The 24448-nt window shown below is 37.1% G+C and overlaps 1 protein-coding gene across 1 annotated transcript; it reads right to left on the bottom strand.

Moving 5' to 3' along the window:
• Positions 1 to 1578: 1578 nt before the first annotated feature.
• On the bottom strand, positions 1579 to 4258 carry LOC100677660 (olfactory receptor 2A12-like). The gene has a single exon (XM_003415338.3). It carries the CDS (start codon positions 2846 to 2848, stop codon positions 1901 to 1903), a length of 948 nt encoding a protein of 315 aa, XP_003415386.1. The 5' UTR covers positions 2849 to 4258; the 3' UTR covers positions 1579 to 1900.
• Positions 4259 to 24448: the final 20190 nt, after the last annotated feature.

Here is a 24448-nt window from a genome sequence, read left to right as displayed (position 1 = left end):
CAAAAACAAAAATAAAATGAATTAGTTTTTTAAAAAATTGGCCAGCTGTTCCACTGATGCCGTTTTGCTTGACTAAGGGCCAATCCAGGGTCCCATATTGCATTTAATTATTATGTCTCCCTTTCTCCTCCAATCTGTGGCAATTCCTCAGTTTGTCTTCCACAACTTTGCTATTTTTCAGGATTACTGGACGGTTATTTTGTAGGATGTCCTTCAGTTTGGATTTGATTGATGTTTCCTCATGAGTAGATTGAGGTTATGCACCAGGAAACCCTGGTGGCATAGTGGTTAAGTGCTATGGCTGCTAACCAAAAGTTCAGCAGTTTGAATCAGCCAGGCACTCCTTGGAAACTCTATGGGGCAGTTCTACTTTGTCTTTTAGGGTCGCAATGAGTCGGAATCAACTTGACAGCAACGGGTTTGCTTTTGGTTGATTTTATTTTTGACAATACCACAGAAGTGATGTTAGTCCATCATATCAAGAGGTATATGATATCAATATGTTAAGTTTCCTCACTTGGTTAAGGTAATGTTTGACAGACTTTTTCCTTGTAAAGTTACTATTTTTCCTTTGTAATAAGTAAGCATCTTGTATGGTGATACTTTGAAAATATACAAGAAAGTAGTGGCAGGAGCAGAGTGTGTCCTTTGAACATGGGATCCCTGAGCTGAGAAGCTACTAGACTGGGGAAGATTGATGACAAGGACCTTCCTCCAGAGCTGAGAGAAAGCCTTCCCCTGGAGCTGGCACCTTGAATTCGAACTTCTAACCTACTAGAGTGTGAGAGAATAATTTTCTCTTTGTTAAAGGCATCCACTTATTGTGTTTGTGTTATAGCAGTGCTAGATAACTAAGACAGCCCCATATGTCATTTTGATCCCATGAAAGAATAAGAGTCACTGCTATACGTCCTGCTTATTATGATTTTCTTACTCTCCATATGGTTCACAGAGGACTTTCACAAACTTATTGCATTCAACTTTCATGCCTTTTGCCCACTCCATTGACTGTGGTATAAAATTTTATAGTCACAAGGGGCCTTAAAGACCATTATAATCAAGCTGTTCATTTTATAGCTGAGTGAAATGAGGTTTAGAGGAAAGGAGTAAATTGCCCAAAGTCACACAGCAAGTTAGCAAGGTTGGGACTAGAGCCCAGGTCACTTATGTGAAGTCCTGTATTTTTTCCATAACACAGTACACAGTATATCACATAAATCCCATGAACCACATTGGTTCTGTGCATCAAGTCATGCCCTTGGATGGTATTGGTTCCATATGCCATTGGTTTAATTTTCAGGGTTGGCTCCTGTGCCATTATGGTTAATTAAATTGTTATCTCTATAATTTACTGCCCTCCCAATAAAGGGATTATATATCCCTGTCCACTTTTACTATCAGTTGCGTTACTTCTCTGTGGGAAGAAAATACTTCCTACACCTTTACCATCAGGCTTGACCATGTGATTTGCTTTGACCAATGGAATGTGAACAAAGAGATGTGTCACTTCTGAGTGCAAGACTTAAGAGTCATTGTTTTATTTTATTTTGTTTTGTTTTGTTAATTAGCTGTTTTTCCTTTCTTTCTGTCACAAGAATGGCATGTTCTAGGTAGGGCTTCTTCTTCAGACTGGATCTGAGACTACAGAAGGCCGTAGTCAACCTACAGTTGATATGGAACATGAGCAATACATGAACCTTTGCTGCTGTAGGCCACTGAGATTATGAAGATGTTTGTTATTGTGCCGCAAAATAGCAAGTTGATCAATACTGCCATGTTGGTTCAATGTGCCATATTTGTTCCACTGGATCAAATGTACAATGTTGATTGAGGACATTATAGATACTGTCCCTTCCCTCAGCATTGGACATTCTACCCCAGGCCTCTTTTGGATCCCAGTTCACCAGGTCACCCTGCCACGCTCCATCACCTTGAGAAAAGCTCCCTTGATGTCCTTGTTCCTCAGACTATAGACCACAGGATTGAGGATAGCAGCAAAGACATTGTAAAGGAGTGATATCCGCTTGTCACGTTCCGGGGAGTAGTTGGACTTGGGTTTCATATAGATGTAAGTGGCTGGAGTATAGAGGAGTGTGACCACAGTCAGGTGGGAAGCACAGGTAGAGAAGGCCTTACAACGGCCCCTAGTGGATTTGATCTTGAGAATGGCCAGGGCAATATGAATATAAGAGGCCAAAATGAGGGACAGTGGAGTAACGATTACAAATACAGTGATGACTTGGTCCACCATCTCAATGAGGTGGGTGTCCATGCAAGCCAAACTCCGTACTGAGGGGCCTTCACAGAAGTAGTGGTTGACAACGTTGGGCCCACAGTAGGGTAGTCTCATGGTGAGGAAGGTGTGAATTAGAGAGAAGAAGAAACCACAGGTCCAGGACCCAGCTGCCAGTTGTGTACACAGGTCCCAGCTGAGGATAACAGTATAACGCAGTGGGTAGCAAATGGCCACATATCGGTCATAGGCCATGACCACAAAGAAGATGCACTCAGTCAGACCCAGAGCACCAAACATGTACATCTGCAGCCAACAGCCGGCAAAGGAGATAGTCCGAGAATAAGCAAGAAGGTGGACCAGCATTTGGGGCATGGTGGTGGTGACATAGCCCATATCCAATAGGGAGAGGATACAGAGAAAGAAGTACATGGGAGTGTGGAGATGTGAATCCAGGCAGATCAGAGTGACAATAAGCCCATTGCCCAGGATTGCACTCAGGTACAGGAGAAGGAAGGCAATGAAGAGGATTCTGTTGGAGGTGGGGTCACTGGAGAAGCCAAGCAGGATAAATTCTGAAACCCAGCTTTGGTTCTGCTCTAGAAGCATCAACATAGTAAGGCCTATAAAAGAACCACATTCATATAAATGTCACCTAAATTATGGTAGCCTGACAAGAACGTCAGCTATGGAGGCAGATAGGCTAGGATTTTAATTCTGGCCCCACTACTTGTCTGCTGTGTAATCTTGAGCAAATTATTAACCTCTCTGAGCCTCAGTCTTCTCATGTATAAAACTTAGCTAATAATACTCATTTCTCAGGGATTTTATAAGAAATAGTCAATGTATATGCAGCATGTAATACAATGCCTTAAAAAAAAAGTAGCATGTAAAATTCTCATATGCAACCTCCCTACTCTCATTCCAAACCCCTCAGCAGACAAAATGGTCACCCACAAGTCTAGCAAAAATCCATTTATACCACATCAACCCCAGTCCCAAAACCTCTGAGAGATGAAGTCTCCCTAGTACTATTTGTCTGAATGTGCTCAAACAGATGGTTATATCCCATTCTTCTCGCACAAAGGTATTGATAATTGTCCCATTTCTCTTTCCCACTCAGCTTGAGGGGGATTCCAAATCCTTAATATGACACAATAATCAACTATTACCAGTTGGGATGAACTGGCACTCAAGAAGACTATCTGGCCCCTCTAGTTCAACTCTTTCTCTGTTTTACAATGTGAAAATCAAGAACTCTATGTTTCGGTGCTCTTCAATAGAAATATCCATCATATGACCCTCTGTGCCTTGGTAGAGCCACACAAGTACCCCATCAGGTGGTTGTCAGACCAAATCACAAGAGCAGGAAAAAACAGATGCTTATGTCATTTAATTCCACCATACTCAACCTTTCCTCATTCCTTCCATCTGCCAATACCCTAGTTACTTCCCCTCATTTATCAAAGGCTTTGACACATGAATCCCAGTGTTTCTCTCTATCCCTATACTTGCCATTTTTCAAAATAACTTCAATGACCATGTGAATGACTTATCATTAAATACCTTAGTCTCTCATTTTTCTGACTTCTTCGACTCTAATGTCCTTTTGACCACTCTCTCCATGGCCAAATCCTGGACCTTGCCATCGCTTGCCTCTGAATTCATTAATCCATTCATCTCACTTTCTGACTTCATCCTTCTATCTCTCCAGGTGTACCCCTTTCTTACTCCCACTACACATATTTTTGGTTATTTTAGACTCCCCAAGAGACTGAAAGTTGAAGTAACTTCATTTGACACTTCATGACACACCATTATCTTCAGTCTATACTGGACTCTTTGTTTGCCCTCATTACGCTATCAGGAATAAGCACTCTGATAATGTCTTTGGCGTATGTCCTTGGGTGTGTATGTATCCTCGTAGTGCATGTTTTAATGCATATATTTAATTTACATAAACAGTTTTGTGAGATAAATCTCACTTCATTGCCACTTTTTATATCTGATACTGTTTTAAAGATCTATCCATCCTGCTGTCTATACTTCTGATTCAGTGCCATAGCTCCATCTAGTAAGACAGATTTTATTTCATTCCTTTATAGAATTTAATATTTTTCTCTGTAAAAGTTTTCTTTTTTTTGTTAGGTTAATTACTTATAGGAAATGTGTTTATTATTATTATGAATGGCATCTTATTTTCAATACATTTTCTAATAAAAAAATAGGTTATTGCTATTTTAGAGAAATACTATTGGTTTTTATAAATTACAAATATTAGCAAACTTAATAAATTTTCTTATTAGTTCTAATAATGTAATGTACAATGTCTGTAGAAAAATAATGAATTTTTCTTTCTTTATAATCCTTTTATTAATTATACTTCTTTGTCTTTTGTTATTGCATTAGCTATGAATTCTTGCACTATATTATTGAACAGTAGGACTGATAATAAACATTCTTGAATTTTGCATCATTTTAAATCTAATCCACCTAAATTTTCTGTTATATTTGATTCTTGTTGCAGATTTTAGTTAAATACCCTTTATCAAATTAAGAGAGTCCCTTCTATTCCTTATTTTTAGAGAGTTTCCACAAAAATAACCTGGCAGCCATGCTCCCCAGACCTTCTGTTGGCACAGGACAGGAACCATCCCCGAAGACAACTCATCAGACATGAAAGGGACTGGTCAGTGGGTGGGAGAGAGATGCTGATGAAGAGTGAGCTAATTATATCAGGTGGACACTTGAGAGTGTGTTGGCAACTCTTGTCTGGAGGGGGGATGGGAGGATAGAGAGAGAGGGAAGCTGGCAAAATTGTCACGAAAGGAGAGACTGAAAGGGCTGACTCAATAGGGGGAGAGCAAGTGGGAGTACGGAGTAAGATGTATGTGAACTTATATGTGACAGACTGATTGGATTTGTAAACGTTCACTTGAAGCTTAATAAAAGTTAATAAAAAAAAAAAAATAACCACTGAAATTTATTAAAGGCATTTTTACCTGTTTAGAGATAATTGGGTGATTTCCCTTCTTTAGTTCATTAACGTCATGAATTTCAGGTAAATTTTTCTGAAATTAAACCATCCTTGCATTTCTATGACACCTGTCTCTCACCTATTCTCTCATCAGGACTTTCAATGCTTTGAATCATTCCTGTTCTTCCAGTAATTGTCCTCTGCAGCTTTGTTTTCTTCAGTGTACTGCCTACAGTTTCTCATTCCAAGAACTATCTTACTGATACTACTTTGTGAGCTCTTGTGTTTCCCATTGCACAAGACCAGCAAATTTCCATTCATGGACAAAACTTACCATCCAGCTTTCCCCCCTACACTCAGGTTTTTAATGCCAGCTGGAGATAATCACATTACTAATCAAGTTGTTATAGCTTAAATTCAAGCTCTTCCCTCTCCGTGGGACCCTCATCACTGTACTTCAATCCCTTCATTTGGTTTGTCAACAACTTTCCTTTTTCTCCCCAGCATGTTTTCCAAATTTCCACTCCTGTCCTCAAATATAACTAATGTAATTCCTCCTTTGCTTTCTGGGAATAACTTTGACTCCTACTTCACAGAGACTCAAGACTTTAAGCTCAAAACATCCTTAATCTCTTGTCCCATTCTATGACTTGCAACATCTAACATACGCAAATCATTACCGTACCCTCATTTCAGAAATTCTCACCCCCATTTTAAGAATTCCCCCTTCCCTCACTTTTCCAAATTCCAACACTTTTGCTCCGGAGTGCATCCTTTCCTTTTTCTTTTATGACTTTATTCCATAAATTTCTAGAATCTTTCCTATACCTTCAACATATCTCTTTCTTCTAACTCATCAATATTTAAATATGCCCTAGGCTTATCTTCTACGTCAATCTGGCAAACTAAACACAAGCAGAAACCTCTCCCTTCCTGCCCCAAACACATGGAGATGATGAATTAAATGAGTCTAATTGTAAGAAGAACATAGCTACATAGAAAAGAAATGAGAATATCAACCTGTGAAACAATCCCAAATTCACTGGCAATCAAGAAAATTAAAATAACAATGAAATAACATTTTAAATCTATCAGATAGTCAAAAATACAAATGTTTAAAATACAAAATTTTGAAGAGTAAAGTGATTGTAAATGAGATAATAGTACTTCTCTATATCCAGTAAAACTGAGGATGTGCAATAAGCTATGATTCACCAGATCAACCCTGGATACAGTTTCACACATGTGCACAAGAAAATATGTATGAGGATGCTCAGACATGTACAGTTTGAGTAGAGTAAAAGGTGTAAATTGAGGAATGGCCCATCACTAGATTTGACAAATAAGATATGATTTATTCATATAATTGGATAATATAGAACACTTAAAATGAGTGACCTAGATCTATATATATCAATATAGATAAATTTCAAAAACATAATGTTGGCTGAAAAACTAAAGTTGCAAAAGATGCATCAGCATGGTTTCAACTGTATAAATATTAAAAACACACAGAACAATACTATATATTTATATGGAAACATTCATATTCACAATGTTGTAAAAGTAAAAAAAGTATGCATGAGAATAAGTCATACAAAACTCAGGATATTAAGTGCCCCTGGAGAAAAAAGAAAGGGATATAAATGAGGGAAGTGTTGGAGCCGTATCTGTAATGAATGGTCAATTTTTCGTAAGGTATTAATGTAAAGCAGATACTACAAATAAGGGATGTCCAAGTCAGAGTCTCAATGCTCATATAGAGACAATGTCTGAACATCCTGCCAAGAGTGATTCAACTGCATAAAGCTTTCTGAATAAAGCCAGGAGCTGGAACCATGTTGTTCACCTATCAACAATGGCTGAGATAGTTCCACCAGTAAACCGAAGCTGAAGTAAAACATGGGATTTTTATATAAGGCAGGGACAGAAATAATGTTACTCGTATGTGTTTGGTACTGGGGCTTGGACACATATGGAACTATGGACAAGAATTTCACCATTTATACAACCAAGGCCTTAGCTAAAATAATAACATATATCCTGATTAGGGAAAACCTGGTGGTGTAGTGGGTAAGTACTACAGCTGCTAACCAAAGGGTTGGCAGTTCAAATCCACCAGGCACTCCTTGAAAACTCTATGGGGCAGTTCTACTTTGTCCTATAGAGTCCCTATGAGTTGGAATTGACTCAACAGCAACGGGCTTGGTTTTTTGTTTTTTTTTTTAATCCTGATTAGAGTCATATTTTCTTTGGGAGCATCTGCTATTTTTAGGCCCAAGGCAAAAGGTTGATAATCTGGGACAGGTCTAGGCAAAGTGTCTCTGCTGGGGAACTGAGAAGTCAACAGAGCTTCTAATGGTCTTGTGGGTTGTAAGGACAAACTGGAGACTTGATCGGTCTAACACATACACTCCGTTTTACCTCCAATAACATTGCCACTTTTTGAAGCTGTGAGGAGTAAAAGGCTAAATATAAGCAGAACATAAATAAAGCCAAGTTTTCAGGAATTATGTGTACACTAAAGACAGAGATTAGGGTTCAGGGTCTGCCAAGGAGGCATCCTGGTGTATGTATCAGGCTCTCAACTGAAATTCTTGGGAGGCTAATGATCTAAAGGCAAAGGCAAACCATAAATAATCTGAGCTTTACTAAAACTTCACCCCAGCAACAATTCAGCTCTGATCTTGCTAGATAAAGAGAAATAACCCTAACTCTGACTTGTTAGCAGAAGAAATGTTGAACTCTGTATGAACCTTCATGCAGAGGCTATAAAATTTTTATACATGGTGTCCAGTAGTAAATTTTTTTAAAAAAATTGCCAGGCATGAAAAAACACTATAGAGTATAACCAAAAGCTATAAAATAAAACAGACAATGTAAAAAGACCTGCAGTTGATTCAGTTATTGGAGTTACCAGACAAAGATTTTAAAATATCTGTAAACAAGATCAAGAAAATAGAGGAAAATGTACAGAAAAATAAATAAAAATATGGAGAATTTCACCAAATAATTACAGACCACTGAAATAAACTAAATAAAAATTCTGAGCTAGAAAAAAAAGTGATGGCTGTAATCAAGAATTTAACAATGATTTTTAACAGATTATTAGAGCAGTTTAGTGAACTGGAGAGCAGATCAAGAGGAAATATCCAAATTGAATTATGCAAGGAGAAAAAAAATAGAAAGAAGCAAAAAACTTTAGGATACATATGAGACACAATTTAAAGTTCTAATAGATGTATAATTGGAGTCCCAGAAAAACAGAAGGCATAAAGCAGAAGCAATATTTGAAAAAATAATTGTCAAGAATTATCCAGAATTTAAAGAAATGAAATAACTGATGCAAGAAATTCTGCAAACTTTAAGCAGAATAAATACACAAGACACCACATCTAAGTTTTACAGTGTAGTAAAACTTCTGAAAAATTGACAGACAAACCATCTTAAAAGGAGACAGAGAAGAAAAGGCACATTATGATCAAAAGGATTACAATGAGACTTACGTCGATTTATCAAAAGGAATAATGGAAGCCAGAAGCTAATTAAATGCATCTTTAAGGCGCTGAAAGAAAATATCTGCCAACCTAGAAGTCTAGATTCAATTAAATGTCCTTAAAAATAAAGATGATAATTATGGTTGGCCTTAGCATAATGGCAGTCATGTGATTCCAAATCTCTTCACACATCCTCCAAACAAAAAAACCAAAATATCAAAACAACAACAGCAAAAAAACTGAAAGACAGAAAAAAAAAAATTACACATGTCCCATGCTTTCAACAATAATTAGAGACACAGAATATTATGCAATTCAAATTATCTGTAATTAGAGAAATAAACTCCAAATACAAGTAGGGTTACCATTGATGCACTTGTTATTTCTGGAAACCTGGGTGCTGAGAGCAGGAAGGTAGAGCGTTAAGAAGCTCCACGAAAAAGAGAAGAGGGGGTAAAAGCACAGGGAAAATATCACCCTCAGAAAATGAAAGTCCAACACTGAAGGGCCAAAATATTCAAAACAAATCTGAAAATTGATTGTTCACAGTTACAGAGAAGGGCTTGAAAGTAGGCAGTAATAAGTGTAGCATTATTGAAGAAGCATTGCTTTAGGGTACAGAATGAGGCTAATAGAAAAGAACAAATTCTCATAAGAGATATGAGGGTGAAGAAAAAGAAGAAAGCTAAAGGATCAAGTTAAGGATACTGCATATATAAAAGAGAATTACAAAACACACCAACTTCTCTTCCTATACCACACCATTACCAACACCCATACTTCAGGATACTGATAGGAAAGGGTGTTCTTGAACAAGAAATTGTGTCCACAAAATGTGTAGGGAATAGGGAAAATCAGACCAACTCCATATAAAGCTACCATAAGAAGAAAATACAAAATGAGAATCAAAATATTTCCCTACTAACGAAAACTTCCCTACCACCAAAAAAATCAATGCAGAAAGTGAAATAAAACTGTAACATAGCACTTCAAATGGAATTGAATATCCTTAACACACATTTGGAGATATTAATAAAAAGAAAGAAAACAACTTAAAATCAGAAATTCAAGATAGCATATGTATAATTGGAGTCCCTGAAGAAGAAAAACAAAATGATGAAAGAAAATGAATATTTAAAACTGTAATCCAAGAAAAATCTCTGTAATCAAATCTACATATTGAAAAGTTCCTGTGCTGTAGCTGGGGGAAAAAGCCCAAGATAATTAACTGTAAGACTTATTTTGGTAAAACAATTGGACTTTAAAGACAAACAGAAAGGGCCACATGAACCAGTGACTACATCAGCCTGAGACCAGAGGAACTTGATGGTGCCCGGCTATGGCTGATGGCTGCCCTGACAGGGAACACAACAGGGATCCCCTGCGGGAGCAGGAGAACAGTGGGATGCAGACCCCAAATTCTCATAAGACCAGACTTAATGGTCTGACTGAGACTGGAAGGATCCTGGTGGTCATAGCCCCCAGACCTTCTGTTGGCCCAGGACAGGAACCATTCCCAAAGCCAACTCTTCAGACAGGGATTGGACTGGACAATGGGTTGGAGAGGGATGCTGGTGAGGAGTGAGCTTCTTGGATCGGGTGGACACGTGAGACTATGTTGGCATCTTCTGCCTGGAGGGGAGATGAGAGGGTAGAGGGGGATAGAAGCTGGAGAAATGGACATGAAAAGAGAGAGTGGAGGGAGAGAGCGGCCTGTATCATTAGGGAGAGAGTAATTGGGAGTGTGTAGCAAGATGTATATGGGTTTTTGTGTGAGAGACTGACTTGATTTGTAAACTTTCACTTAAAGCACAATAAAAATTATATATATAAAAAAAAAGACAAAGAAAAAATCCTAAGGGCCTCCAGACAAAAGACCAAATTACTTAAGAAAATTAGCCTGGCATCAGGCTTCTCAAGAGTAACATTAAAAAGTAAAGCAACAATCAAGCAGCATTTTCAAGAAATCCAAGAAAAGAAAGAGTGAGACAAATATATCAGCTAAGTTATCCTTTAAGTATCAAGTCTATAGAAAAATATATTTAAAATGCAAAAAGTTAGGAAATACTGTATTCATGAACCCTTCCTGACAATATACTACAAAATCAGCTTTACTCAACTAAAAGATTACTGGGAAAACTTTAGCAAAACAATTGATGATGACTATTAAATATATTTAATTGCATAACCAAAATAAACTTGATGTAAAATATACAAAAGTAAACACAAGAACAACTAAAAAAAACTTCCAATTTTCCAAGAGAAATTTAAAATAGAAGAGCAAAGAAGAAATGCCACATAAACACAAGAAATATAATACACATAGGAATTATTTTTAAAAAATGATAAAGTTGAGACCAAACATATCAGTCACATCAATAAGTGTGAATGAGGTTAACTCATTTAAACAAAAATATGTTCAAATTAGTTCATAAAGCAAAATGTATCTCCATGCTATATACAAGACACATACCCAAAAGTGATTCAAAAAAGTTAAAAACAAAAGGATGAGCATACACCAGGCAATTAAAACAATAGGAAAGCAGGGACTACAATCCTGATATCAGGCAATGTAAAATTCATGCTATACTAAACAAAAAGAGCTTTTTATAATTGCAAATGTCATAATTCACAATGAACATATAAATTATGGATATCTATGCACAAAATAACACAGAATTCTCTGTATGATAAACTAAAGATGCAAGGAGAAAAAGATAGGAACATGCCATAAATTAAAGACTTTAACAAGGCACTCTAGTACAGACAGTTCAAATAGACAAAGATTAAGTGAGACTATAGAACTGTACTGTCCATTACGGTACACAAACCACATGTGGCTATTGAGCACTTAAAGGAGGCTAGTCCATATTGAAATGGACTTACTCTTAGTGTGAAATACATATTAGATTTTGATTTAGTGTAATGAAAGAATGTAAAGTATCTCAAAAATTTTAATGTTGGTTGTATGTTGAAATGATAAAATTTTGAAATATTAAGTTAAATAAAATATGTTATTGAAAGTAATTCCACCTGCTTATTTTTACTTTTTTAATGTGGCTACTAGAAAATTTTTAATTATATGTGGATCACATTATATTTCTATTGGACAGGCTGATATAGGAGATATAAACAACATGATCAACAAAGAAGATCTTATGGCTATATATTGAACACTATACCCTAACAATAGAGAATATAACTTTTCTGAAGTGTACATAGAACATACACTACAACTTATTTTTCAATTATATCACAAATAAAATATTAGCAAGTCCCATAAAATAAAAACACTAAAAAACACTTTGATCCCAATGCAATAAAACTAGCAACTTAAAGCAAATTTACATCTTAAAAAAATTCCAATTGGAAATTTTATAAAGGTTCCAGAAACCAAATTTGGATGAAAGGGAGAATAAACACAAATTACAGATTTTCTGAGAAATAATGATCCTTGAAACTTTGCTATTCAGAATCTAGGGGCTATATTTAAAGTAGAAAATCAGAGGAAAATTCACAGCTTTCAACATGTATATCAATAAAAATGTAAGAATAAAAATTAATTAAATTCCTAATACAAAGACTAGAAGAAGAACAACAAAGTAAACTAGAAGAAAGCACAAGGAAGGAAATACTATGTGATTATCTGAATAGATGCAGAAAAATCATTTGCTAAAATTCAACAATTATTTACAATTAGAAATAAATCTTAGTAAACTAGGAATAGAAAGGAACCTTGTTAATATTATAGAGATTATCTCAAAAAAGAGAGAGAGAGAGAAATCCTACAGTAAACGTCATACCTAATGGTGAAATACTGAAAATTTCTTTGCTAAGATTGGGTATGAAACAAAAATGCCCAGTATTGCTACTCCAATTAACCATTGTACTGGTGGCTCTAGCCAGTGAAATATGCCTAGGGAAAGAAATAAAAGGCTAAAAGATTGGAATGGAAGAAAATAAAATATTGTTGTCCACAGAATGCATGATCATGTATGTACAAAATCTAAAGTAACTCAAAGATAAACTGAAATTAATAAAGAGTATAGAAAAGCCTATTTTATTTCTCTAAACCAGCAACAAATAGAAAACAAAAATTTATAATACCATTTTAAAAAACAAGATATGTAGAAATAAAACTAACAAAATATATGCAGAAAAATACAAGACAATTTAAGGAAAGCCTAAGTAAATGGAGAGACAGACCATGCTCATGGCTGGACAATTCAACATTGTAAAGATGTAAAATTGATGATTCAATGCAATGTCAAACAAAACACCAGCAGGTTTGTTGTTGTTATTTTGCAGAAATTAAAAACCTGCCTATAAAATTTATATGGAAATCTGGAAGAATCTTGAAAAAGAAAATCAAAGCGGGAGGGCTCACAAGATATCAAGATATTATACAATAATAAATAGATCAAAGGAACAAAATTAAGTCCAGACCCACACACATATAGACACCTGATTTATTACAATGCAATGGTAAAAAGATTGTCTTTTCAGTAAATGGTGCTGGATCATGCGGATATTCAATAAGAGTAATTTTTTTTTTTTTTTACTCCTACTTCACATTGCACACAAAAAATCAATTCCAGATGCATTGTAGATTTAAATGGTAAAGATAAAACAAACAACTTTTGGAATCAGACACAGGAAAATGTATTCATCACCTTGGGGTAGGCAAAGATTTCTTAAACCACCAACCCATTGCCATCGAGTTGATTCCAACTCATAGCAACTGTATACAACAGAGTACAACTGTCCCATAGGATTTCCAAGGCTGTAATCTTTATGGAAGCAAATAGCCAGGTCTTTCTTCTGCAGAGTGGCTGATGGATTCAAACTGCTGACCTATTGGTTGGCAGCCAAGTGCTTAACCACTATGCCTCCAGGGTTCCTTAAGGATTTCTTAAACAGACCACTAATAAGCATTAACCACAGAAAAATGATAAACTGAACTACATTAAAACAAAGAAATTTCTTAAAGTCAAGTGAAAATAAAAGCACAACATACCTTCCATCTCACACCAGCAAGGCTGGCATTAATCCAAAAAACACAAAATAATAAATGTTGGAGAGGCTGCGGAGAGATTGGAACTCTCATACACTGCTGGTGGGAATGTAAAATGGTACAACCACTTTGGAAATCTATCTGGTGTTATCTTAAACAGTTAGAAATAGAACTACCATACAACCCAGAAATCCCACTCCTAGGAATATACCCTAGAGATACAAGAGCCTTCACACAAACAGATATATGCACACCCATGTTTATTGCAGCTCTGTTTACAATAGCAAAAAGTTGGAAGCAACCAAGGTGTCCATCAACGGATGAATGGGTAAATAAATTGTGGTATATTCACACAATGGAATACTACACATCGATAAAGAACAGTGACGAATCTCTGAAACATTTCATAACATGGAGGAACCTGGAAGGCATTATGCTGAGCGAAATGAGTCAGAGGCAAAAGGACAAATATTGTATAAGACCACTATTGTAAGATCTTGAGAAATAGTAAACCTGAGAAGAACACATACTTTTGTGGTTACGAGGGGGGGAGGGAGGGAGGGTGGGAGAGGGTTTTTTATTGATTAATCAGTAGATAAGAACTGCTTTAGGTGAAGGGAAAGACAACACTCAATACATGGAAGGTCAGCTCAATTGGACTGGACCAAAAGCAAAGAAGTTTCCGGGATAAAATGAATGCTTCAAAGCTCAGTGGAGCAAGCGCGGGGGTCTGGGGAACATGGTTTGAGGGGACTTCTAAGTCAATTGGCAAAATAATTCTATTATGAAATCATTCTGCATCCCACTTTGAAATGTGGCGTCTGGGGTCTTAAATGCTAACAAGCGGCCATCTAAGATGCAGCAATTGGTCTCAACCCACCTGGAGCAAAGGAAAATGAAGAACACCAAGGCCACACGACAACTAAGAGCCCAAGAGACAGAAAGGGCCACATGAACCAGAGACCTACATCATCCTGAGACCAGAAGAACTAGTTGGTGCCCAGCCACAATCGATGACTGCCCTGACAGGGAGCACAGCAGAGGACCCCTGAGGGAGCAGGAGATCAGTGGGATGCAGACCCCAAATTCTCATAAAAAGACCAAACTTAATGGTCTGACTGAGACTGGAGGAATTCCGGCGGCCATGCTCCCCAGACCTTCTGTTGGCACAGGACAGGAACCATCCCCGAAGACAACTCATCAGAAATGAAAGGGACTGGTCAGCGGGTGGGAGAGAGACGCTGATGAAGAGTGGGCTAATTATATCAGGTGGACACTTGAGATTGTGTTGGCAACTCTTGTCTGGAGGGGGGATGGGAGGATAGAGAGAGAGGGAAGCAGGCAAAATTGTCAAGAAAGGAGAGACTGAAAGGGCTGACTCAAGAGGGGGAGAGTAAGTGGGAGTAGGGAGTGAGATGTATGTAAACTTATATGTGACAGACTGATTGGATTTGTAAACGTTCACTTGAAGCTTAATAAAAGTTATTAAAAAAAAAAAAAGCACAACATACCAAAAATTACAGGATACAACAAAGTCAGTACTCAGAGGGAAACTTATAGCAATAAATGTCTGCATAAATAAAGAAGAAAGATCTCAGATTAATAGCCAAACTCAACAACTCCAGGAACTAGGAGAAAACTAAGCTTAAACCTATCAGAAGAGAGGAAATAGTATAGATCAAAACAGAAAAAATAAAATTGGAAACAGAAAAACAATAGAATCAATAAAACCAGAAGACAGTTCTTTGAAAAGATCAATAAAATTGACAAACCTTTAGCTAGACTGACAAGGAAAAGAAGAGAAAAGATGCAAATAATCAAAATAAAAAATGAAAGAGGGGACATTACAGCTGATCCAATAGAAATAAAGAGAATTGCAACAGAATATTATGAACAACAGTATGGCAACAAACTGGATAACCTAGATGAAATGGAAAAATTCTTAGAAGCACACAACCTACCCAAACTGACTCAAGAGGAAATGGAAAGTCTCAAAATACCCATAACGAGTGAAGAAATAGAATCAGTGCTAAAATCTCCTAAAAACAACAACAACAACAAAAGTTCTGGACCAGATGACTTTACTGGGGAATTCTACCAAACATTCAGAGAATAACTGACACCAATACTATTTCGACTCTTCCAAAAATACAGAAGGAAAGAATATATCCCAATTCATTCTATGAAGCAAACATAACCCTGATACTAAAACCAGACAAAGACATCACAAGGAAACTACAGTCTAATATCTCTTATGAATATAGATACAAAAACCCTCAACAAAATACTAGTGAGAAGAATCCAATAGCATATTATCAAAAGAATCATACACTATGACCCCACCACGTGCCTGTCAGTTTGTCATACCTGTGGTGCCTGGCAGGTTGATGTGATACTGGAAGCTTTGCCACGGTATTTCAAATACCAGGTGGGTCGCCCTTGGTGGATGGGCTTCAGTGAAGCTTCCAGACTAAGACAGACTAGACAGGACCAGGTGCTTCTACTTCTGAAAAAACTGGCCTGTGAAAACCTTATGAATAGCAGTGGAACATTGTCTGATATAATGATGGAAGATGAGCCCCTCAGGTTGGAAGGCACTCAAAAGACGACTTGGGAAGAGCTGCCTCCTCAAAATAGAGTTGACCTCAATGATGTGGACGAAGTCAAGCTTTCGGAACCTTCATTTGCTGATGTGGTAGGACTCAAAATGAGAAGAAAGAGCTGCAAACATTCATTAATAATCAGAACGTGGAATGTACAAAGTATGAATTTAGGAAAATTGGAAATCATCAAAAGTGAAATGGAATGCATAAGGATTGATATTCCAGGCATTAGTGAGCTAAAATGGACAGGTATTGGACATTTTGAACCAGACAATCATATGATCTACTATGCTAGGAATGACAAATTGAAGAGAAGTGGTGTCACTTTCATCATCAAAAAGAACATTTCAAGATCTATCCTGAAATATAATGCTGTCAGTGATAGGATAATATTCATCCGACTACAAGAAAGACATGTTAATATGACTATTATTCAAATTTACTCAACAACCACTAAAGACAAAGAAATTGATTTTTTTTTTAACCAACTTCTGCAGTCTGAAATTGATCAAACATGTAATCAAGATGCATTGGTAATCACTGGTGATTGGAATGCAAAAGTTGGAAACAAAGAAGAAGGATTGGTAGTTGGAAAATATGGCCTTGGCAGTAGAAATGACATTGGAAATCACATGACAGAGTTTTTCAAGACCAACAACTTCTTCACTCCAAATACCCTTCTTCAACAACATGAACTGTGACTATACACATGGACCTCACGAGATGGAATATGCAGGAATCAAATTGACTACATTTGTGGAAACAGACAATAGAAATTGTCTCTTACTCAATACCATCAGTCAGAACAAGGCCAGGGGCCAGCTGCGGAACAGACCATCAATTGCTCATATGCAAGTTCAAACTGAAGTTGAAGAAAATTAGAACAAGAATACAAGAGCCAAAGTATGACCTTGAGTATATGCCACCTAAATTTAGAGGCCATCTCAAGAATAGATTTGATGTGTTGAACACTAATGACCAAAGACCAGATGAGTTGCGGAATGACCACAAGGACATCATAGCAGAAGGTCATTAAAAAGACCGGAAAGAAAGAAAAGACATCTTTCATCAAGAATGCAAGAGGTCATTAAAAAAACAGGAAAGAAAGAAAAGACCAAAACGGATGTCAGAAGAGACTCTAAAATTTGCTCTTGAACGTCAGTAGCTAAAGTAAATGGAAGAAATGATGAAGTAAAACAGCTGAACAGAAAATTTCAAAGGGCAGATCAAGAAGAAAAAATAAAGCATTATAATGAAATGTGCAAAGACCTTGAGATAGAAAACCAAAAAGGAAGAACATGCTTGACATTTCTCAAATTGAAAGAACTAAAGAAAAAAATTCAAGCCTCGAGTTGCAATACCAAAGGATTCTATGGGGAAAATATTAAATGACGCAGGAGGCATCAAAAGAAGATGGAAGGAATAGTCCTTGTGCCAAAAAGAGTTGGTCGACTTTCAACCATTTCAGGAGATAGCATATGATCAAGAATCGATGGTACTGAAGAAGTCCAAGCTACACTGAAGGCATTGGCAAAAACAAGGCTCTGGGAATTGATGAAATATCAGTTGAGATGTTTCAACAAATGGATGAAGCACTGGAAGTGCTCACTCGTCTATGCCAAGAAATTTGGAAGACAACTAGCTGGCCAACCGACAGGAAGAGATCCATATTTATGCCTATTCCCAAGAAAGGTGATCCAACTGAATGTGGAAATTATAGAACAATATCATTAATATTAAAAAAATATATTACAGGCTAGTAAAATTGCAGCAGTACATTGACAGGGAACTGCCAGAAATTCAAGCCAGATTCCGAAAAGGATGTGAAACAAGGGATATCATTGCTGATGTCAGATGGATTCTGGCTGAAAGCAAAGAATACCAGAAAGATGTTTACTTGTGTTTTATTGACTCTGCAAAGGCATTTGACTGTGTGGATCATAACGAGTTATGGATAACATTGTGAAGAATGGGAATTCCAGAACACTTAGTTGTGTTCATGAGGAGCCTGTACTTAGGCCAAGAGGCAGTGCTTCAAACAGGACAAAGGGATATTTCATGGTTTAAAGTCAAGAAAGTTGTGCATCAGGGTCGTATCCTTTCACCATACCTAGTCAATTTGTATGCTGAGCACATAATCCAAGAAGCTGGACTATATGAAGAAGAATGTGGCATTAGGATTGGAGGAAGACTAATTAACTACCTGTGATATGTAGATGATATAACCTTGTTGGCTGAAAGTGAAGAGGACTTGAAGCACGTATTTTTGACTAAGGACATAGCCTTCAGTATGGATCACACATCAACATGAAAAAAACAAAAATCTTCACAACTGGACCAATAAGCAACATCATAATAAATGGACAAAAGATTGAAGTTGCAAGGATTTCATTTTACTTGGATCCACAATCAATGGCCATGGAAGTAGCAGTCAAGAAATCAAATGACTCATTGTGCTGGGGAAATCTGCTGCAAAAGACCTCTTTAGAGTGTTAAAAAGCAAAGATGTCACTTTAAGGACTAGAGTGTGCCTGACTTAAGCCGTGGTGTTTTCAGTTGCCTTATATGCATGCAAAAGCTGGGCAGTGAATAAGGAAGACCAAAGAAGAATTGATGCCTTTGAATTATGGTGTTGGGAAAGGATATTGAATATACCGTGGCCTGCCAGAAGAGCGAACTCTGTCTTGGAAGAAGAACAGGCAGAATGCTCCTTAGAAGTAAGGATGGCAACACTTTGTCTCGCATACTTTGGATGTGTTGTCAGGAGGGATCAGTCCCTGGAGAAGGACATCATGCTTGTTAGAGGGTCAGCAAAAAAGAGTATTGACACAGTGGCTGCAACAATGAGATCAAGTATAACAAAGATTGTGTGGGGCGGTGTTTCATTCTGTTGTACATAGGGTGTCTATGAGTCAGAACCAACTCAACAGCACCTAACAACAACAACAACACATCATGACCAAGTGGGACTTATTCCAGGAATGCAGGGAAGTTTCAACATTAGAAAGTTAATCAACATAATAGAACGAAGGAAAAGAACCACGTGATCATCTCTATGAATGCAGAAAAGACACTTGATAAAATCCAATACCCTTTCTTGATGAAAATTCTAAAGAAGATTAGAAAAGAAGGGAAATTCCTCAATATGATTCAGGGCATATATGAGAAGACAACAGCCAAGATTATAGTTAATGGAGACAGACTAAGAGCTTTTCCCCTGAAATCAGGAACAAAACAAGGGTGCCTGCTCTCACCGCTTCTATTCAATATTGTATTAGAAGTCCTAGCCAGAACATTAAGACAAGAAAAAGAAGTAAAAGGTATCCAGATTGGAAAACAGTAACTAAAATTATCCCTATTTGAGGATGATATCATTCTATGTATAGAAAATACGAGGGTCCACAAAAAAAATTCTAGCACTAATAAAGGAATTTAGCAACGTTGCAGGGTACAAGGTCAACAAACAAAAATCAGTTGTGTTTCTAGACACCAGCAATGAGAAATGTGAAAGGGAAATTAGGAATTATAAACAATTCCATTTACAATAGCATCTAATAAAATACCTAGGAATAAATCTAACCAGGGATATGAATAAGCATACAAAGAAAACTATAAAACCTTGCTGAAAGAGATTAAAGAAGACTTAAATAAATGAAAAGATGTTCCACGTTCATAGGTTGGAAGACTTAATATTGTTAAGATGACAATACCACCCAAAGCAATCTATGGGTTCAATGCAATCCTGATCAAAATTCCAACAGCCTTCTTTACAGAAATAGAAAAACCAATCTTCCTATGAAATGATGATATTCCCAAATAGGTAAAACAATGTTGAAAGAGAAGAACAAAGTAGGAGGACTCACAACAATGGCATAGAATTGAGATTCCAGAAATAAACCCACATATACATGGTTAGGAAACCCTGGTGGTATAGTGGTTAAGTACTACAGCTGTTAACCAAGAGGTCAGCAATTCAAATCCACTAGGCGTTCCTTGGAAACCCTATGGGGCAGTTCTACTCTGTCCTATAGGGTCACTATGAGTCGGGATCAACTCGATGGCAGTGGTTATACATAGTCAACTGATTTTTCACAAGGGTGCTAAGTCCACTCGATGGGGAAAAAAGAGTCTCTTCAATAAACGGTGCTGGGAAAATTGGATTTCCACATGCAGAAAAGTGAAACCGGATCCATGCCTCACACTATACACAAAAACAAATTCAAAATGGATTAAGAACCTATACTGTAGACTAAAACCATAAAATTCTTAGAACAACAAGCAGGGACAATGCTGTCAGGTCTAGCTTTCAACAATGGATTATCTAATAAAATAACAAAAGCACAATCAGCAAAAGACAAAATAAATAAATGAGACCTTATAAAAAGTAAAAACATTTGTCCATCAAAAGACTACCAAAAAAGTGAAAAGACAAGCTACCTACTGAGAGAATATCTTCTGAAACCAAGTATCAGAAAAAAATCTAATAACTAAAATACATATATAAAACATCAACAACAAAAAGACAAATAAACCAATCATAATATGGGGAAGAACTTTAACAGACATTTCACCAAAGAGGACTTTCAAATGAATAGACATTCACAACCAAACACATGGAAAGATGCTCAGTGTCATTAGCCATCAGAGAGATGCAAATCTAAACCACAATGAGATACCATTTCATTCCCACTAGGATGGCTAAGATAAGAAAGAAAGAAAAAAAAACTGAAATAAAAATGTTAGTTTAGGATGTGGGGAAACTGAAACCCTTATCCATTGCTGGTGGGAATGCAAAATGGTACAGCCATAGTGGAAAACAGCGTGTCAGTTCCTCAAAAAACTAAAAATACAACTACCATATGACCCAGCAATTCCACACCCAGGTATACACCCAAAGGACTTGAAAGCAGAGATTCAAAAAGAGACCTGTGCATCAATGTCGTTGCAGCACTATCCACAACAGCCAAAATGTGGAAACAACTTAAATGCCCATTAACAGATAAATGGATAAATAAAATGTGGTACATACATGCAAAGAAATACTACTTAGCCAGTAGGAGAAATGAAGTATTGATACATGCTACAGTATGGATGTAGCTTGAAGACATTATGCTAAGCAAAGTAAGCCAATCAGAAAAGGATAAATATTGTATGACCTCACTTAAATAAAAACACAAGAAAAGGCAAATGTATAGAGACCAAAGTTTATTAGTGGTTACCAGGGCAGGAGGGATGGGGAAAAGGGGATTAATGGTGATAAAAAAATCACAATGATTAAGGTTAGGGATACATAGCTGATTATTATAATTGCTGTCAATGAGATACACATCTGTAAAAAATTGAATTGGCAAAAGTTGTGTGATAAGTATATTTAAAGAAAAAAAGAGAGAGAGAGTAGCTGTTGAGGCTGCTTATGTACAACCAAACACCTCATGGGATTTTGTTCCTTGGTTTGGAGGTTTAGGATCATGGTTTCATGAGACATCCCAGTAAATTGCCCTAATAACATATTTCTTGCTTCTGTTCTACCTCCTAGTTCATTGCATAGTGTCTAGGGTCTTAAAAGCTTGCAAGTGGCGCTGTAATTGGTGAATAGAAACAACAATTCATCTCTATGCACCAGGAGCAACAATGGAAGGAGAGTCAGGAATAGGAGGAGGATATGGACTGTATGGCTATTTGCCTCCCTGAACAGTGGCCTCCTTTCCCAACAGACCACAAGAACTAGATGATGCTCAGCTACCATTACTGAGCATTTTGATGATAGATTCCATGGAAGAATCCTGATCAAAGAGCCGAAAATGCAGAACAGAATTTCAAATGCTCACAGACTCTAGACTTTTTGGAGCAATGTAGGGCAGATGGACTCCTGAAACTATGGCCCTGCGATAATTTTTAAACCTTAAACCAAAAATGTCCCCTGAAGTCATCTTAAAACAGTAGTTTAGCTTAACTAGTAAAAAAGTTCTACCTTGACATAATATCATTTATAAAGAAAATGTTCTACATTTTACTTTGGTGAGTACCTTCTGGGGTCCTAAAAGCCTGTGAGTGGCCATCTAAGATACTCCACTGATCTCACCCGTTCAGGAGCAAGGGAGAATGAAGAAAACTAAAGACACAGGGAAAGGTTGGTCCAAACAACTAATGGACCACAACTATCATGGCTTCTACAAAACTAAGTCCAGTACAACTAGATAGTGCCTAGTTACAACCACCGACTGTTCTGACAAGGATCACAATAGAGGGTCCGGGACAGAGATGGAGAAAAATGTAGAACAAAATTCTAACTCACAAAAAAAGACCAGACTTCTTGGCCTGACGGAGACTGGAGAAACTCAGAGAGTATGGCCCTCAGACACCCTTTTAGCTCAGTATTGAAGTCTCTCCTTAGGTGTGCCTTCAGCCAAAGATTAGACAGGCCCCTAAGACAAACCAAGAGTAAAGGGGCACACCAGCCCAGGGGCAAGGACTAGAAGGCAGAAGGGGACAGGAAAGCTGGTAATAGGGAACCCAAGGTTAAGAAGGGAGAGTGTTGACATGTCATGGGGTAGTTAACCAGTGTCATAAAACAATATGTGTACTAACTGTTTAATGAGAAGCTAGTTTGTTCTGTAAACCTTCTTCTAAAGTACAATTAAAAAAAAAAAAAAAGGTCTGCCTTGAGCATTATGCTCTTTTAAGAACTGTCCATGTGTGGTCAAATTGACAACAGCAACTCCAAACATTAGATAGGAACCTTAGGAGACAGTAAGTTTATGTTAATGAGGGAGGAACAACTCAGAAAAAGAGTGTGAGAATGGTTGCACAACTTGAAGAATATAATCAATGTCACTAAATTGTACGTGTAGAACCTGTTGAATTGGTGTATGTTTTGCTGTGTGTATTCTCAATGACAACATCAAAATAAAATTTAGGAGAATGAAAAAGAGAATGTGTCATTCAAAGAATGGTTGTGGCACATAGAAGGACAGAGAGCTGGGACTTCATAGAGCTTGCAGGTAATATGACTGTTTTTGTGCCTACTTCTGATAAAATCTTATCTAATAGTGGTTTGTTTGTGTGACAGAAAAAAAAAAAAAAGAACTTGAAAGATTTGTATCCAGAAAAAATAACTCCCACAAATTAGCAAGAAAACAAAGACTACCCAACAGAATAACGAGCAGAATATTTGAAAAGACCCTTCACAAAAGAGGCTATCTAATCCATCATTAAGCATGTGAAAAGGTACTCAACACCATTAGTCATCCAGGAACTGCAAATTAAGACCACAATGTAATACCACTACCACCCACCAGAATTGCTAAAATGAAAAATACGTACTCTTGGCAAAAACAAACAGAACTTTTTATACTGTCAATGAGAGTGTAAATTTGTGTAATCCCTTTGGGAAAATGTTTGACAGTATCTCCCAAAGCTGCATATGCCTACCCCAACACTTAGCAATTCTAACTATATTCCCACATACTTACACTCACGTACACATGTTCAATAAAAGACATGTATAAGAATGTTCAGAACACTATTCAGAATAGTCACAGATAGGAAACTACCCAAGTATCGATCGAGAGTATAATGTATCAAAACATTGTGATGTATCCATAGTATAGAATGTTACATAGTAATGGGAATGAATGAACCACAACCATAGGCTATGGATGAATCTCACAAATACAAAGTTGAGTGAAAAAAAAAAAAAACCAAACACGAAAGAATATATGTTGTATAATTTCATTTATATAAAGTTAAAAATAGGCAAAATTAATTTAAGATGTTACAAGTTAGAATTGAGGTTACCTTTGGTTGGTAGAGACTCTTAAGGAGACTTCAAGTCATCCTAGGTCTTCAATTTCTTTGCCCGCACCTCCTCACCAGACCAATCTACCACCTACATACCCCTTAGAGACATTCCTTCCTCAGCCCTTAGTCAGGAGCCCTCATTTCTCAACTTCATTCCTCCATCAGTCCTGCCCTGATCTCCAGAATCTGAACTCTCTCCTTCAATTCATTCACGACAGAGACTGCTGCAAGTAATTGTTCTAAAATACAACAATGGTCCTGTCTGTCCCCTGCTGAAAACGGCTCCATATGCACCATTGCTTCAGCCAGAGGTACAGAAACCAA

Source organism: Loxodonta africana, chromosome 3 (assembly GCF_030014295.1).
Source record: "Loxodonta africana isolate mLoxAfr1 chromosome 3, mLoxAfr1.hap2, whole genome shotgun sequence".
Taxonomy (NCBI): Eukaryota; Metazoa; Chordata; class Mammalia; order Proboscidea; family Elephantidae; genus Loxodonta; species Loxodonta africana.
This window is presented reverse-complemented; position numbering and strand designations above follow the sequence as displayed.